Source organism: Bacillus rossius, chromosome 6 (assembly GCF_032445375.1).
Source record: "Bacillus rossius redtenbacheri isolate Brsri chromosome 6, Brsri_v3, whole genome shotgun sequence".
Taxonomy (NCBI): domain Eukaryota; kingdom Metazoa; phylum Arthropoda; class Insecta; order Phasmatodea; family Bacillidae; genus Bacillus; species Bacillus rossius.
In genome coordinates, this window is record NC_086334.1 from 28451830 (window position 1) to 28469215 (window position 17386).

The following is a 17386-nucleotide window of genomic DNA, read 5'->3' on the forward strand; positions in this document are numbered from 1 at the left end:
GTGATCATTAGTTGTGCCTATTGGTTTTACTAAGTTGTTTTTTCATCTCCTTGTGGATGCTGGAAAAAAAAGCTAGTATTAAAAGTAGTAATATTTTTAATCAGGAATCTTGTGTGCAGGCTAGTCCGCTTCCAAGACTGATCTTTCAGCAGTGAGTACCTCCTGAGTACAGGGGCCCTCATTACCTTGTATTTGCTACCATTTTTGTTAGCTTTTGATTTTTGGATCTTCCATCGTGAAGTCGATCAGCCGGGCAGGACGCCAAGTGATGACGGCTGTCAGGACTCTCTGCATGGGAGGAACAGAGCCCTGGTTGCGTTCAGCACAGGAAGACCTGAGCACTATGTGGGCTTCAACACGATGGGGAACATTAACGTAATACCCAGTGAATGTGGGAGCCCACCTGTTAAGTCAGAATGCCTTGGCTGCTGGTCACCCAAGGACGGCTCAGTCTTTCGGGGTCTGGTTCCTGCCCTTAGGTCTGCTGCTGGAGTGGGTCTGCAGTGGTACAGACTGCAGCGCAGTAATTTTTTTTCATATCAGCGTGGCTGGTTTTGACTTTGTGCCTGTCATAGTCATCTGGCTTCCTATACGTGTCCTTTCAGTGTGGTCATCAAATTGGAGCATGACCCACAAAATCAGGAATGCAGAGTAACGTCACCTGAGGTCGTTCATACAAATACTATCCTTAATTTAAAAACAAGGGGGTTCCTACCTTGATGAGTCTCTGCAGTGTATCACTGCATACTCTATGGACTTAGATGTGCTTGCACGTTTCAATTAGCAGCCACTTGGTGAAGATGTAGGAATGGTTAACCATTCATTCCGACTGTAATCTTAGTGGTTGGGATGTGCAACTGTTTGAGTTGCCAGATAATCACTGTTGATTCTGGGTCTTCAGCCTGCTCACGTACCATTTATGCTAAAGGGAAAGAACAGATAAGCATTAACATGGAAGCATCTTTCTGTAAGGGTTGAATCACTGCACTTATCTGCGTAACAAGGACTTTGCATAAAACTGGAACTATTTATTTTTTAATAATATGCCAAACCAAAAGATAAAAATAAAAATATATATAATAATGTTTTTCAATAACTCAATATATCTACCTGTAACAAATTTTTCAAAATGGTTCTGGCTCCTGTGGTAATTTATGGAGCTGATAGGCGTGACCAAGGGCTGGTTCGGGCATGTACAGAACCACCCATTAGGTCTGACAGGTGTCACTGATCTCTCTCCTCTCCATCGGTTTACAATTCCCGTGTAGTAGAAGTAGAAATTTAGAAGTAATTCAAGAGGTTGGCAGCTGGATCCTGGTAATAGGCCCACCCATTACCACAACTCTAGCCATGCCTACGGTATAATTACTGTGTTAAGGTTTCAGGCAATGTGTAGTTATATTTATAAGCATATCAGCAATGATGAAGTATGATTTTAAAAATTTTTTTTTTGTTATTAACTTAAGAATGTCTTTATCTCATGTAAAATCAGATGGTGTGGTTAGAAACTAAACATTGTTATATCATGACATGTCATCAGCTTTCAAGTGGTTGAAGCTTTCTTGTAAAGAAATGTGACATTTTTTCTTTTATGAATAATCTAAAATTAATAATAGTGTGATAGCACTCAAGAATGTAGCAAGTTTAGCTTGCATAAGTTGCTGATATTGTAAAAATTGTATTGTATTATATTATACTGATTTTTACTGAATAAAGTTTTTTTGGCAGCACCCAGTGTTTCTCATTATTATAACCTGAAGCTTATAAAGTGATATAATAATCCTGTTTAGTAATGGAAGATTTTTTCCTGGTTTATACTATACAATTCAAATAAATATACTATACATAATAGTAATAAACTCAGAACATGGGGTTTTTATATATACCGTACATAATTTATATATATATTTACAATAATATTTTGTTCTCATAAATGATCTAAATGCCCTTTAAAAAATATGTTTAGTAAGTGAGTTTGTATGTATACATTCATACAAACTTATTTAAAACATGTTTTTTGAGGGAATATAAATAAAAATAAAAGTAATGTTTTATCTTCTATTTTTCTTAAAAAAAAAAACATTTTGAAATGTTTATCTCTGAACTTTTTGGCAATATCCTTAGTGTTACCAATTGATATTGTCTCAGCTCAGCTAGCATATTTATTATTATCTTTTGAAATTATTTCATAACCATTGCTTCTTACTTACTCACCTAGTTATTTTCCTAACCACTAATGCTTCACCTTGCTTCTGTAGTTAGTCAACTTTACTTACTTACTTACTCACTCACTCACTCACTCACTCACTCACTTGACTTACTTACTCTTAACTCTTTTTCTTCTGTGTTTCTTACTGTTTCTTTCTGTACTACTACTTTCAGCTGAGGCGGTATCACAGAAGCCCACCCCGTGTGAGCCATCTCCTTGCGGTCCGAATGCAGTTTGTAGAGAGAGAAATGGCGCTGGAGCATGCAGCTGTTTGCAAGATCACATAGGCAACCCGTACGAAGGTTGCCGTCCGGAGTGTCTGTTGAACTCGGATTGCGCCCCCAACAGGGCATGTGTTCGCAATAAGTGTGAGGACCCCTGCCCGGGAACTTGTGGGCAAAATGCAGATTGTACAGTCAGGAATCATCTTCCTTCGTGTACATGTCGCATAGGATATGAAGGAGATCCATTCAGGTTTTGCAGACATCAGCCACCACCACAGTGTAAGACAACCTTTCATCTTCTTCGTACTAACACAGCTTTATTTAGTACTTTTTATATAGTTTACTTCACCTAATATTAATTTAAGTTTGTGTTTTTCCTTTCGGTTTTCTTTTTTGTTTTCCCTGTTTTTCATATTTTCATTACTTTTTTTTTTTTTGAGTTTTCAACAATTTCATTTGTTAATTTTTAGTTGTTTTATTTATTTTAGTTGTGTAGTTAATGTGATTCTCTCTTTAGGAGTTTTCTTTCTTACTGCATGTAGTTTTCTGTCTTGTTTGTTTACTGTCTCTACATTCTGTGTTATCTCTGTAATTTTTTAGTCCGTATGCCACAATTGAAGGTTTCATACAAATTCAGTAAATAATTGTTCAGCCTCGTGCTGATAAAGCTCTCTGAAAAAATTTTTATCTTCTGGGACCCATAAAATCACTGGATGGCACTTAATGTAAATTATTTTTAAACTCTTTGCTACACTTCCACTTAAAGTGGCCCTTAACATTATGATGCCAATTAATCATATCCGAAGGCTAAACTTGCAAAATTTACTAAAAAATAAATATAGTTTACTACTTTGGCTCAAAATAATTTTACAATTTTTTCAAATGTGCCCTTTAACAGTTAGTTGCAACGGGAGTTAGTAATTATTTGAAAAAGTAATGTACGTACAGCATTTCAGAGTATAGAAGACAAAGATATAAATTTGTAAAAAAAAAAAAAAAAAAAAAAAAAAAAAAAAAAAAAAAAAAACAAGGCTAGCTTTTGTCAAAAAGAGATAAAACATATGTGGCTCATTTCAAATTCTAAAGAAGTAATTAAGTCAATGAAACCATACAAAATAATACAAGAGAAAAAAATTTACAAGTGATAATGGAAAAAACAACTAGTACAGAATTATTGGAAACAAGCACAAACTCTGGACCACACAAGGAAGATAGCATAGACAAACACAGGGGTAAAAAACTCATAGCACAAATGACAAACAAAAGACAAGAAAATGAAGACAACACACCCGAACATAGTGGGTTGCATGTGATGAAACAGTTAAGACATTTCGGGAACCAAGATTTTCTCCCATCATCAGGCTTACAGCATTGCCTATTATGAGTAAATTTTGTCCTTGATTTGTCCATTTTATCACTCATCCTTTTATTTTAATTTTTGTATGGCTTTACTGACTAAATTTTATCTTCTTTTTTTTCTCTGTTTTTTGCACATACTGACATTTTTATTTATGACTCTTAGTCTTCTTCTACAAGGGACAATTGCTTTGCAAGGCGTATGTCTGCAATTTTCCACCTAAATATTTTTTTAATATTGTTGGATTTGGGTAGCCAAGATACATAAAGATTATAATTCAAGTAATTAATAAGAACATGATGTACCTAAATTCTGAATAAATACATTTCAAAATAAATCACATAGGTAACACATCAACTAAGGTACCTAGGCCATTCAACTATTTATATAACATCCTAAATATCTTTTAACAATCGGGAAAAATTAAATTACTGACAGGAATAAAAGTGAAATAAAATATATAATATCAATAAGTAGGTATAGATTAGCTCCTGCAGCATAATCTATTGGCTACATTTAATTTTTAATGCTAAGCTTCAGCAATATTTATCCAAGCAACTTGTCACGTTTTATTTTAAAGGAGTAGTTCAAACTTATATTAATATAAAATCTGGAATCTTTCCGCACTTTGGCAAAATAATATTATACAACATACATTTTTATGGTGATTACACACATTCTGATAACTGTAATGATCTCTTTTATTTCTAGTAGAATCACCTAACAACTATTTCATTGATTTAAATTTTTACCTTGTATAAAACTTGCCACAGGAAATTACATAACCAGAAACCAAAACTACCATGAAAGCTGTCAACGGGAAATGAAAATGCCCATGTAACATACAATATCAGCAGCTATGAGTGCCAGCAACCTTCCAGTGCCAGGAAACTTCCATCGTGGCATACCCAATTTACTTAACATCATTATTCTTATACTAAAGCATGCTAAATACAGTATTTCTTTTCATATACAACAAAATCTTTTAAAACTATAAGGAAATTAATATATAAAATATTATAACATAAATACTGTAAAGTAGGTATAATAACATAAATACTGTACAGTAAGTATAATAACATAAATACTGTACAGTAGGTATATCTTTTTTTTCTTTAATACATATATAAATGATTAAAGTGATAAATGATTAAACTATCCAAGAAATCTTTTTAAAAAGAATACTGAACTTTGCAAAACTTTGAATTAGGTATAACAGTAAATTTCACAACCAATATTTTAAAGTAATAACACAATTACAAGTTAAAATATAGTATTCAAACATACAAAATGTTGTTTTAAATCTAAATCTCACTATTATAAATGGTATATTATTAAAAAAATTCACCTTTAAATTTAGGAGTTCATTATTTTCTCTGTTTATACATCGCTCAAACATTATGTACTGAGAAATTTTCACAAGTTATAAAAAAATATGTGGTGTTCAGCCATACACTAAATCAGTAATGTTATGATAAGAGAACATAGTTTTATTAGATATATTTTTCACAGGAAAGTATTTGTTTACATATAGATTTTAATATTCACTTTAATGATTTGGCTCAAGAACACTTACATTCTGGGGCCAAACAGCATGTTCTCTAATCAATTCTTGCTCACCGACACATTCACGACATAGACCCTACTTGATAGTCCCGCCCTCGTGACTTCGGTGCCTCCAGTCCCAGGAGTGGCTCTACCATCGACACGTGCATATTCGCACGCATCAGTGAACACTGTCGCTCCGGGCGGCCGACATGTTATCCCTGCAAGGGTTAGAAGGGCTGCAGTTGTATAGAGACGGTTGGACACGCCAAATAAAGCCAAAAGAAATACAAGCGCCCTGTCCTTACACTCCTCATCCCCTCATCCATCCCCTCGTGATAATGTTCCTTCCAGCTCCCACACCATCATACTCTTGACCCAGGGTCCGCAAGCCATTACTGTGACTAATGTTGGGTTGAGCGCCTTCCAAGTGATTTGAGACCGAGACATAACTCTCACCTTCACTTACTATGTACTGGCATTTCCCATCATGGGCCTCTCTGGTAAGTAAATTTAGGGGGGACATGGGATGTAAATATATTTGGTGAAAAGAAGTAAAAATATCTAAATAAAATGTATTTTATGTAATGTAATGATAATAATAGTAACAATGTAATGTTGAATAAAGAATTGTGTAGAATGCTTTGGGACGAGAGAATTCACACTTGGGAAAATAGCACACAAAATACACTTAATTCTCAGAGACAGAAACAAAACATTTCTTAAAGAAAGATATTATTCTGAGAATCATAGAAACTTGAAAATAATAAAAATGAAAAAAAAAATACAGTGTTCAAAGTTTACCTCAAACAGAATAGAAACTTATAATGAATCGAAACAGCATATAAATTTGTCCCTGTATCCCGTCCCTGTGTCCCCTCCACAAGGAAATTTGGAGGGGACATGTCCCCCCATCCCCCCCGCCAGAGAGGCCCATGTTTCCCATAGCACTAAAAGATATATACTAATTATTTCCACTTCAGTGGTCACATCTTAACAGCTTCATAGCATAAAATTATTGTGAAATGAAGCAGTTTATATGACCTAACACTGAACAAGAAGATTGAAAATTTGAAATAGTAAGATTTACATACCTCCCTACATTCCTACATTCCTTTTAGCTATAGTCCTTTTTTTTTTTCACATTCATGTTGATAATTTATAATAAAACAAATGCATTAGAAATATTCATCAAGAAAGCAATGGAGATACTTTAATAGAATAGATACTATAAAATCTCCTATTCCTACTATCAACACTAAAATAGATACAAACACTACCAAACATCTTTTTATTTTATTTTTTCTTCTCTTAAAGATACGAGGCAATTAGAAGACTTTTAATAAACGTTTCTATGTCTGCTCTTGGGCGACAAATCTTGTTTGATTCATTCTCAATAATTATTTAAATTGAAATAACTTGTCCATGCTTCAAACGTGCATCATCACTTACCCTCCAAGTGCTTGCTGGTACCTGAGTAGACAGTTCTGTAATTCTGGCTTCCTACCATACACACACACGTAGGAAGAAGTGTGAAGATACAATATATCATTGAACCGTTAAGTGAAACTATTGAAGCACAGAAGAATGTCCTTCAAGACTACTGACCACCTATAACTTACCACAGTTCAGCTCATTCCTCACTATAACTAGACTGCTACTGATCAGAATACCTCTGCTTAGGGTGCCTGCCTTCCAAACGATAGACAGATATAGGTCCATCTAACCAGTAAGTAATCAGAGTAATACACAAAACTACTACCATTTAATTTTGCACATAAGTAATGATGGAGAGAAAATGTTTCAAGTAGGTATTTAATATTTCAGTTATGCTACAGACAAACCAACACTTTTTAGTTATAAAAGATATAAGAATGGTAAACAAATATTGTAGAATTATTAAACACATAAAGACATATCACAAATACCAAAATATTTAAGTCTTTAACCAAAAGAAAAACCTAACAGTGCTCAGAAAAAAACAAAATGAAATTTTATATTAAAAATGTCTACTTCTTTTACAGTGCCAGAAATAAAAAATCCATGCAATCCATCTCCTTGTGGACCGAACAGTCAGTGTCGAGAAGTGAATGAACAGGCAGTGTGCTCATGCCTGCCAACATACATCGGCAGTCCGCCGGGCTGTCGGCCAGAGTGCGTTGTGAGCTCGGAGTGTCCACAGAACAGAGCATGTGTCAACCAGAAGTGTGTGGATCCTTGCCCAGGAACATGTGGTTTGAATACTCGCTGCGAAGTGATTAACCACAGTCCAATATGTAGTTGCAGACAAGGTTTTACAGGAGATCCATTTTTGAGATGCTATCACATCCCACGTAAGCATACATATCAATGTTGTACATGCATTTATATTTATTTTAAAAGAGTGAATGATATTTAAAACAATATACACATACATATTTTGTAGCACCTCCGCCAGTTCAGCCAGCCACTCCTGTGATAAGGGACCCGTGTGTGCCATCTCCATGTGGACCAAACTCCCAGTGCAGAGATATTGGAGGAGGACCTTCATGCTCCTGTCTACCTAACTACATGGGCAGTCCTCCCAACTGTCGGCCAGAGTGTGTCATTTCCTCGGAGTGCCCCAGCAACAAGGCTTGCATGAGAGAGAAGTGTCGAGATCCATGCCCAGGATCTTGTGGCGCAGGGGCCCAGTGCAATGTCATCAACCACACTCCGGTGTGCACATGTCCTGAAGGATACACAGGAGACCCGTTCACCAACTGCTATCCCAAACCACCACCACGTAAGCATTGTAGTACTCATCCTTGGTTTTTATATCACTGAGATATTATTGTCATAGTGAATCAGCACCTAAGTTTCTCTATCTCTCTTTTAGCTGCAGAGGCAACCCCCAGCGACCCTTGCAATCCATCTCCCTGCGGCTCCAATGCACAATGTGCAGATGGTGTTTGCACGTGTCTGCCTGAGTACCAAGGAGATCCGTACTCTGGCTGCCGACCTGAATGCGTCCTCAGCACCGAGTGTCCGAGAGACAAGGCCTGCATTCGAAACAAGTGTTCTGATCCTTGTCCAAGAACATGTGGCCAAGATGCCATTTGCGATGTTGTGAACCACGTTCCAATGTGCAGCTGTCCTCAAGGAAAATCTGGGAATCCTTTTGTTCAGTGTAGGCCAGTTCAAGGTATGTAATAGTATCCTGTGTAATTGCACATTACTGTTTCCGCCTTCTTATGAGTTATAGAATTCTACCCTTTGCATTATCTTTGCAGCTCCGGTTGTAGTGAATCCTTGCAATCCATCGCCATGTGGACCGAACAGCCAGTGTCGGGAAATAAACGGCCAGGCAGTGTGCTCTTGCGTGCCGGGCTACATTGGAAGTCCACCAGCATGTCGACCAGAATGTGTTGTGAACTCTGACTGCAACTTGAACGAGGCTTGTTCGAACCAGAAGTGCAGGGACCCTTGTCCTGGAACTTGTGGTGTTGGTGCTCGCTGCCAGGTCATCAACCACAATCCAATCTGCAGCTGCCCACCTCGCTACTCTGGAGACCCATTCCTCAGATGCACACCAATACGTAAGAGCTGCTTGTATCCAGTAATGGTTGGTACTTAGAGTTGTTGGTGTTGCGTGTCAGTTGGTCCTCACTGTTTGGTGTGTTTGTTTGGTTGTTGAAGCGGACACCCCTCAGCCGCCACCTGTGAATCCATGCCAGCCTTCTCCGTGTGGCCCTAATGCTCAGTGCCAGGTAGCAGGGGATAGCCCTTCGTGCTCGTGTTTGCCAGAGTATAAGGGCTCTCCACCGAACTGCAGGCCTGAGTGTGCCAGCAACAGCGAGTGTGCCAGCCACCTGGCATGTATCAACCAGAAGTGTCGAGATCCTTGTCCAGGACTGTGTGGAGCAAATGCAGAGTGCAGGGTGGTTAGCCACACTCCAACGTGTGTTTGTGCTATTGGCTACACAGGAGATCCATTTACAACTTGCGCACTGCAGCAGTGTAAGTCTTTTTTATGTTACTTATATATTCTAGTGTTATTATTTTGATTTTTATGTCACTATGTTTATTTACAGTATTTCCTACAGTGAATGAATACATATTTTTGCAGAAAATATAATTATGTTGAAATATTGAGTAATTTTCAAAGCATTCTGTCTGTTCAATTAGTATTTATGTCTTACTTGTTGAATTATTTTTAAATTTTTTGATTTTTTGAAGTGAATGTTAGTAAAATATTTAATGTTCATTATTCCATATAAAATTATGGAGTACCTAGTTAATTTTTTTCTAGTCATTTATGTTGCTTGAAGTAGCTAATTAATTTTATATATATAAATGTAATGCAAGTTTAACCATTTTAATGTTTACATGTCGGTTTTTTATATAAAAATTCATAAATAAGATAACTATATTTTTAATAATGTGATGTAAATAGTATATTTTAACTGCTAATGACACTTTGTTAATTATACCTTCCATATGAGATAACTGCTTAATAAATGTGTAAATTATTAATTTTTACTTTTTGTAATGATGACTTATTTAGAATTTTCCTACATTAGGCTATTTAAGAATTTTATTTATAATTTTTGAGTTAATGATTAGTTTATTAGTTTGAGAAAAAAATTATTAACAAAATTAAATCAGGCACATTTGTGATATTCCTCATACTGTAAATTTAGTAGGCATCATTAACGTTTTTGCAGCAATGGTTTTTAAATATATATATATATATATATATATTGCAGGTATGGGTTTTGAATATTATATAAGGTCAGGCACATCAGATAATTAATACTATATTTTGGTTTGTTGAATATTGATGAATAGTTTACTACTTTATTACTTAATTAGTTGATGTTCCTGTGTTTTGCTAGAGAAGTAGAACACACTCTCACTGCTCATTATTCATTATAATGCTCTTCCTCATGGGTACACCATTGACCCTCTCATGGATACACCACTACGGCATCTAAAACAATACATACACCACTACCGCATCTAAAACAATACATACACAAACTCAGATATATATATATATATATATATATATATATATACATATACATATACACACAAACACACACACATATATATATATATATATATATATATATATATATATATATAATTTTGAAAATCAACTTATGGAATAAAAATTTGTTACTGCCAAAGTAACCAGAATAAATATAAATCAATAACACTGTCTTTGTTTCAACACACATTTCAAGTACACATTTATTTAATTAACAATACTGTGCCAATAGTGCTATCGCACTGGGTTTCTGTTACTTAAATCCGATGTGGGGTGCCACCACATGTGCTACTGGGTATATGGTCCCGACTACTCCTATCTCACGGCTGTGACGTCTCACATGTGTGACCCGGCTCACAACCTCCGATACTACTTGCAATCTAACCTGTCAGCCCTCTCTAAGCGGCGGGCACGCTTTCTCACTCCACATGAATGATGGTCGCCAGTGGGCTCTTAGGGCGTCCCACACACCCCGGTTCCTGCATAGGTGTTCCTCGTGGTCGGAGGATGAAAGATGCACGGTGTCTGGCAGAAGGCTTTATTGCTCACGTTGCTTAATCAGACAAGCACTTGCAAATTCTACATGTTAAGTTAAACTGAGATAGATGCCAACGCCAAATCGTCCGACTTGGGTGCGGGCCAGGGTACCACATGACCTGCCCTAGAAGGAAGTATTGTAGTGTTATTTAAAATGTCCCGTGGACTTAAAATATTTAGTTAAAGCAGTCTACCACCTGAAGTAGGCCTCGCAGAAGAAAGAAAAGTTTATAAAACTTACTATGTATGGCAGATGTTAAACGATCAGTTAATAAACACGATAAGGTCGACGAGGTGCCGAAGACGTGTCCTACCCCGGGCGGCGATCGGAAGAGACTGTGCTGCGGTCAGAGTGTTATGGCCGCAGGAAGCTTCGGTTTTACCGTTAGGCAACAAACAATGACGTGGAGGGAAAAAATAGCGAAGCTAAGCCCTTATAGCTCTTAATAATAATTTAAAAATATTTTCCTGAATTAAAATTACATAAAAATGTTACTAATTTCTTCTTAAGTTCAAAAACAATAGTCTGCCCACATCGGGTAGTTTTGAAACCTGCCGCGCATGGCGCCGCTCAGTTCTTATATCTAACCTGTGAACATAAATACTCTACGGAATAGTTAAAGAAAAGATAAAAAAAATTACAATTAAATATTTAAATAGTAATTACATTAGGGGTGCGTGGCACAGTCTCAATAAATACGTCTCTTGCAGGGTGGGCAAACACACGCATGTACACACATGCACTCATTGGCAGACAGTTTAAAGAGAAGGTGATGGTGGATGGTGAAGGGGCCTGGAGCGGGCGAGGTACATCGGGCTTAAGGGAGGGCGTAGCCCTGAACAACGTCAATAGGATTGAAGTGATTATTACAGAAAGACTTGGGATAAGATCCAAAATTGAATAAAGTACCAACAATGCAATAGCAGTTGCCATGTAGATCATCAAGAAAACATGGCCAAAAATTATTTAAAGAATATTATTTTAAAAAAATTAGAAAAACCTCTTTGAGATGCAAAAGGATATCCCCTGGAAGATTCAATTGCAAAATTTCTAGGCTGTATAACTCACATTCTCTGCACTACCTTAACCACAGACAGACAAAAACTCTCTTTTATTAATATAGATGTTTATTTACTTTTTCATCCATTCTCTGTTTAAGTTTTTCTGCCAAATTCAATAATTTTGCACCATCTATAAAATTACTCATAGTTATGCCCTCTTAAGAAGTTTTTATAATTACTAATAAACTTACAATTATCGGTCACATTGAGAATTGTTTTAAAAAGTTATTCTATACCAGCTTATAATAATATTTAATCTTAGTTAAACATGTTTCACCATAATTTGAAAACAATATATGTATATTTATATTATTTAACTCAGTACAGTACAGTATGGTACAAAGTGTGCTATCACTAGAATTATATGAAATTTAAATACCATGAATAGGTATTTTAAATTAGTTGCTGAAAAATGTATAAAACCAGAAAATAGGAAAAAAGGAAAGCTCACTAAACAAATCATAATAATGGTTGGAAATATGTTAGTTTATGCTTCATGAGTTAATGAAGTGTGTCACATGTTAGCTCTCACTCTGCTTTGCATTTGTATGTCACTTTGGACAAAGACCAATCATTTATCCATGATAAATTACCTTTTGTTATTCCCGACCCTTCTGCATATCAAAAATCACTTTAATAAATGCTCCTCTAAATTACCTTCTCTTCCCATTTAAAAAAAAATTTTGGTAACACATACAGCAATATAAAGATTTAGTAAACAGTGTGTTTAATAAACATTTTAGTGGCTTTTTGCAGCAATAATAGTTGATTTATAGTTTAGAAATTTCTTTAATTAGAGCGCAACCAGTACACTACTTACAATAGCCTAAAAACTTATTAAAAATGATTCAACAAAAATATAATGAATAGAAAGAGTATGTTAAATATACTTACAAAATTATAATTACTATTTAAGACGATTTGTTCACTTAATTATACGATAAATATTCACTAACGGTAATGTTTAAAACATTTCAGTGCAACAACTTCCTCAAGAAAGACCAACTCCATGTATTCCATCACCGTGTGGAGCTAATGCAGTGTGCAGAGAACAGAATGGAGCAGGTTCATGCACATGCCAGCAGGACTATGTTGGCAACCCTTACGAGGGCTGTCGACCGGAGTGTGTTCTGAACACGGACTGTGCTTCCAACAAGGCATGCATCAGAAACAAATGTCAGGACCCGTGCCCAGGAACATGTGGTCAGAATGCAGACTGTCAGGTGGTGAACCATCTGCCTTCTTGCACGTGTCGTCCAGGCTACACAGGGGATCCATTCCGATACTGCAACGTTCAGGCTGTGGAACGTAAGCAACACTCACATATACATAGCATGGAGTATATTATTAAAGTATTTGTTCACTTGTACTCACAGTTGTTCTGTGTGTTGTTCAGCCGTTGTAGCAGAACCTGGAGATCCTTGCAGTCCGTCTCCTTGTGGACCCAACAGTCAGTGTCGAGAAGTGAATGGACAGGCAGTGTGCTCATGCCTGCCAACATACATCGGCAGTCCACCGGGCTGTCGGCCAGAGTGCGTTGTGAGCTCGGAGTGTCCACAGAACAGAGCGTGTGTCAACCAGAAGTGTGTGGATCCTTGCCCAGGAACATGTGGCTTGAATACTCGCTGCGAAGTGATCAACCACAGTCCAATATGTAGTTGCAGACAGGGTTTTACAGGAGATCCATTCTTAAGATGCTATCCCATACCACGTAAGAATTTTTTTTTTATTTAAATAGATATCATTCAGTATTTCAACTTTGGTAAATTTATAGTACCTATAACAATTTCATATATTTTTGCAGCACCTCCGCTAGTTCAGCCGGCCACTCCTGTGATAAGGGACCCGTGTGTGCCATCTCCATGTGGACCAAACTCCCAGTGCAGAGATATTGGAGGAGGGCCTTCATGCTCCTGTCTACCTAACTACATGGGCAGTCCTCCCAACTGTCGACCAGAGTGTGTCATTTCCTCGGAGTGCCCCAGCAACAAGGCTTGCATGAGAGAGAAGTGTCGAGATCCATGCCCAGGATCTTGTGGCGCAGGGGCCCAGTGCAATGTCATCAACCACACTCCGGTGTGCACATGTCCTGAAGGATACACAGGAGACCCGTTCACCAACTGCTATCCCAAACCACCACCACGTAAGCATTGTAGTACTCATCCTTGGTTTTTATATCACTGAGATTTTATTGTCAAAGTGAATCAGCACCTAAGTTTTTCTAACTCTCTTTCAGCTGCAGAGGCACCCCCCAGCGACCCTTGCAATCCATCACCCTGCGGCTCAAATGCACAATGTGCAGATGGTGTTTGCACGTGTCTGCCTGAGTACCAAGGAGATCCGTACTCTGGCTGCCGACCTGAATGCGTTCTCAGCACCGAGTGTCCCAGAGACAAGGCCTGCATTCGAAACAAGTGTTCTGATCCTTGTCCAGGAACATGTGGCCAAGATGCCATTTGCGATGTTGTGAACCACGTTCCAATGTGCAGCTGTCCTCAAGGAAAATCTGGGAATCCTTTTGTTCAGTGTAGGCCAGTGCAAGGTATGTAATACTGTTCTGAGTAATTGCATGTAACATATACTGTTGCTGCTTTCTTATGAGTGTGAGAATTCTACCCTTTGCATTATCTTTGCAGCTCCGGTTGTTGTGAATCCTTGCAATCCATCGCCTTGTGGACCGAACAGCCAGTGTCGGCAGATAAACGGCCAGGCAGTGTGCTCTTGCGTGCCGGGCTACATTGGAAGTCCACCAGCATGTCGACCAGAATGTGTTGTGAACTCTGACTGCAACTTGAACGAGGCTTGTTCGAACCAGAAGTGCAGGGACCCTTGTCCTGGAACTTGTGGTGTTGGTGCTCGCTGCCAGGTCATCAACCACAATCCAATCTGCAGCTGCCCACCTCGCTACTCTGGAGACCCATTCCTCAGATGCACACCAATACGTAAGAGCTGCTTGTATCCAGTGATGGTTGTTACTTAGAGTTGTTGGTGTTGCGTGTCAGTTGGTACTCACTGTTTGGTGTGTTTGTTTGGTTGTTGAAGCGGACACCCCTCCGCCACCACCTGTGAATCCATGCCAGCCTTCTCCGTGTGGCCCTAATGCTCAGTGCCAGGTAGCAGGGGATAGCCCTTCGTGCTCGTGTTTGCCGGAGTATAAGGGCTCTCCACCGAACTGCAGGCCTGAGTGTGCCAGCAACAGCGAGTGTGCCAGCCACCTGGCATGTATCAACCAGAAGTGTCGAGATCCTTGTCCAGGACTGTGTGGAGCAAATGCAGAGTGCAGGGTGGTTAGCCACACTCCAACTTGTGTGTGTGCTATTGGCTACACAGGAGATCCATTTACAACCTGTGCCCTGCAACAATGTAAGATAATATTTTATTTACTTTTTTTGTGTGTGTCCTTTTTTAAACAATTTTTATTTTGAGTATTTAAATATTTTTATTTTGAAAGTAGATGAATTATTGTGATATAGTACAGTAGAAGAATAATTTATACTTGCTTTAAGAATAGGTATTTTAAAAAAATTTACATTTCAACTTTTTTTATGTTTTATGATAAAGTATGTCATAGGATAGTTTTTGTATATGGTTTTAGTTATTTTGCATTATAAATTATATTATGGTTAAATTGGTGAGAGTGGTTGTCAATTTTGCAATATTTTACAGTCTTTTCATGTGTTTAACAAGGAAGTTTTTGTTTATGTATTTATAATTTATATCAGTTATTAATTTTTGACATTGTTTTTTTTATTGGAAATAAAAATAATACCTTAAGTGGTGGTAACCTGCTTAGGCAAGTCAGTCTTAGAATGGTATTAATTTTTGTGTTCTTTAGAGCACTACAAAATTAATGGAAATGCTTATAATTTTTTTAAAAATGGTATTATATTAATAATTACTTTAGCTAAATTATGAGGTAAAACTGTTGTATGTAGTCATTACCATCTAGGTCTATCTAGTATTTCCATTATCAACACAACAGTTTACTTTTATTTAACTTTTTATGGTTATGTTAAATATCATATTTATTTACTATCAAATTATAGAATATTTTTAAAATAAGAGATAAAAATTATTTCTTTAATAGAAAAAATAGAGTAAGGTGTTAGAAATGGAGAAGGTTTTTGAATAACTGTAAAACTACTATAACTCCCTTATTATGAAAAATATTGCATTTGTTTGAAGATATTTTACTTTCTTAGATTAGTATCAAAACGTTAGTTTGAAACACTTTTTGATTCGACCAACCACAACTCTGAAGGTGTGAGAAAATTAGGGATTGAAAGAAAATCTGATATTAATAATTTCTTTTATTAAGTAATGTATTAAATCCATTCAAAGTTTTTGTAAATCTTTCAAATGTTATCCAAATAAATTTTTCTATTATGAAATACTTCTCTTGAATGCATCAAAGCAGCTGTATTAAAAACATGTAATTTCTCTGCTATGATTTTTCATTGATTTAGTAATAAAAAATTATTCAAGCCATAAATGGTGGCTAAATGCAAAGTGTAACATTTACTTTCATAACTACACCTAATTTATTATTTAGACTAAACCAAATAATTATAAAAAAGTGTTATTTTTTATAAATATTATAATAATTCATACTTTATTGTTATAAACATATTATTTTATATTATATAAAAAAATAATTTTAATACCACTGGGGAAATATATAACATATTATTTTTGTAGCATTGTGAGTTTCCTTGGATAAATAAAACAAAAAAGTCATGTTTTAATACAAAATTGGGTCATGTAACTATTTTTGTCTACAAAATCTGCTTATTAACTTATTTATATATGATCTGAGAAACACTTCCTGCCAATTTTTGATGGTTGATAAAAACTCTCTAACAAGCAATAAATGATTTACAGAACTAAGCACAAACGACTGAGTTGTACCACTTCCATTTAATTTTCTGGTGCATAAAGCTTTGCATGACTCATTCCTCTAGAATCATTACCATTAGCTTTTTTCCCTTCACCTCATTTGTTATTATGATTATTATTTACCTCATTTACAATTTTTTTTATTAATGTGATGCACAGAAAGCTGGAATTTTCCCTCTTCCTATACTTACCTAAAACAGAAAAATATCCTTTATATTTTGAAATTGTAATTTAATGAAATAATAAAAAATAAAATGATTTTAATTTTATTTGAATATGTAACACAGCATAAGGAGAGAAAAATAATAATATGGTTATTAATTTGCTGGGAAGTAATAGTATAATTATGTTGTTACATATTTTGAAATTTGGTAACTAGGGCCTACTACTTATCATCTCTGCATTAATATGAACACAAAACTGGTTACACCTAACTTTTACTCTACAAGAAGTGAAGGATGTTAAATGCTAAGTGTCTTTCCATTGCATCTTTTACAGGGAGAAAGCATTGTTACTTCCTATACCTGCGAATAATTAATAAA

The 17386-nt window shown here is 36.3% G+C and overlaps 1 protein-coding gene across 1 annotated transcript in view; it reads left to right on the forward strand.

Moving 5' to 3' along the window:
- Window positions 1-17386, forward strand: part of LOC134532937 (uncharacterized) — a 429205-nt gene that overhangs the window by 277100 nt on the left and 134719 nt on the right. The window contains exons 90-101 of the mRNA XM_063370011.1: window positions 2383-2712; window positions 7360-7668; window positions 7761-8099; window positions 8193-8498; window positions 8587-8892; window positions 8993-9313; window positions 12927-13256; window positions 13345-13659; window positions 13753-14091; window positions 14185-14490; window positions 14585-14890; window positions 14991-15311. Of these exons, the coding sequence (XP_063226081.1) occupies window positions 2383-2712; window positions 7360-7668; window positions 7761-8099; window positions 8193-8498; window positions 8587-8892; window positions 8993-9313; window positions 12927-13256; window positions 13345-13659; window positions 13753-14091; window positions 14185-14490; window positions 14585-14890; window positions 14991-15311 (3828 nt within the window). The remainder of the gene's footprint in view (window positions 1-2382; window positions 2713-7359; window positions 7669-7760; window positions 8100-8192; window positions 8499-8586; window positions 8893-8992; window positions 9314-12926; window positions 13257-13344; window positions 13660-13752; window positions 14092-14184; window positions 14491-14584; window positions 14891-14990; window positions 15312-17386) is intronic.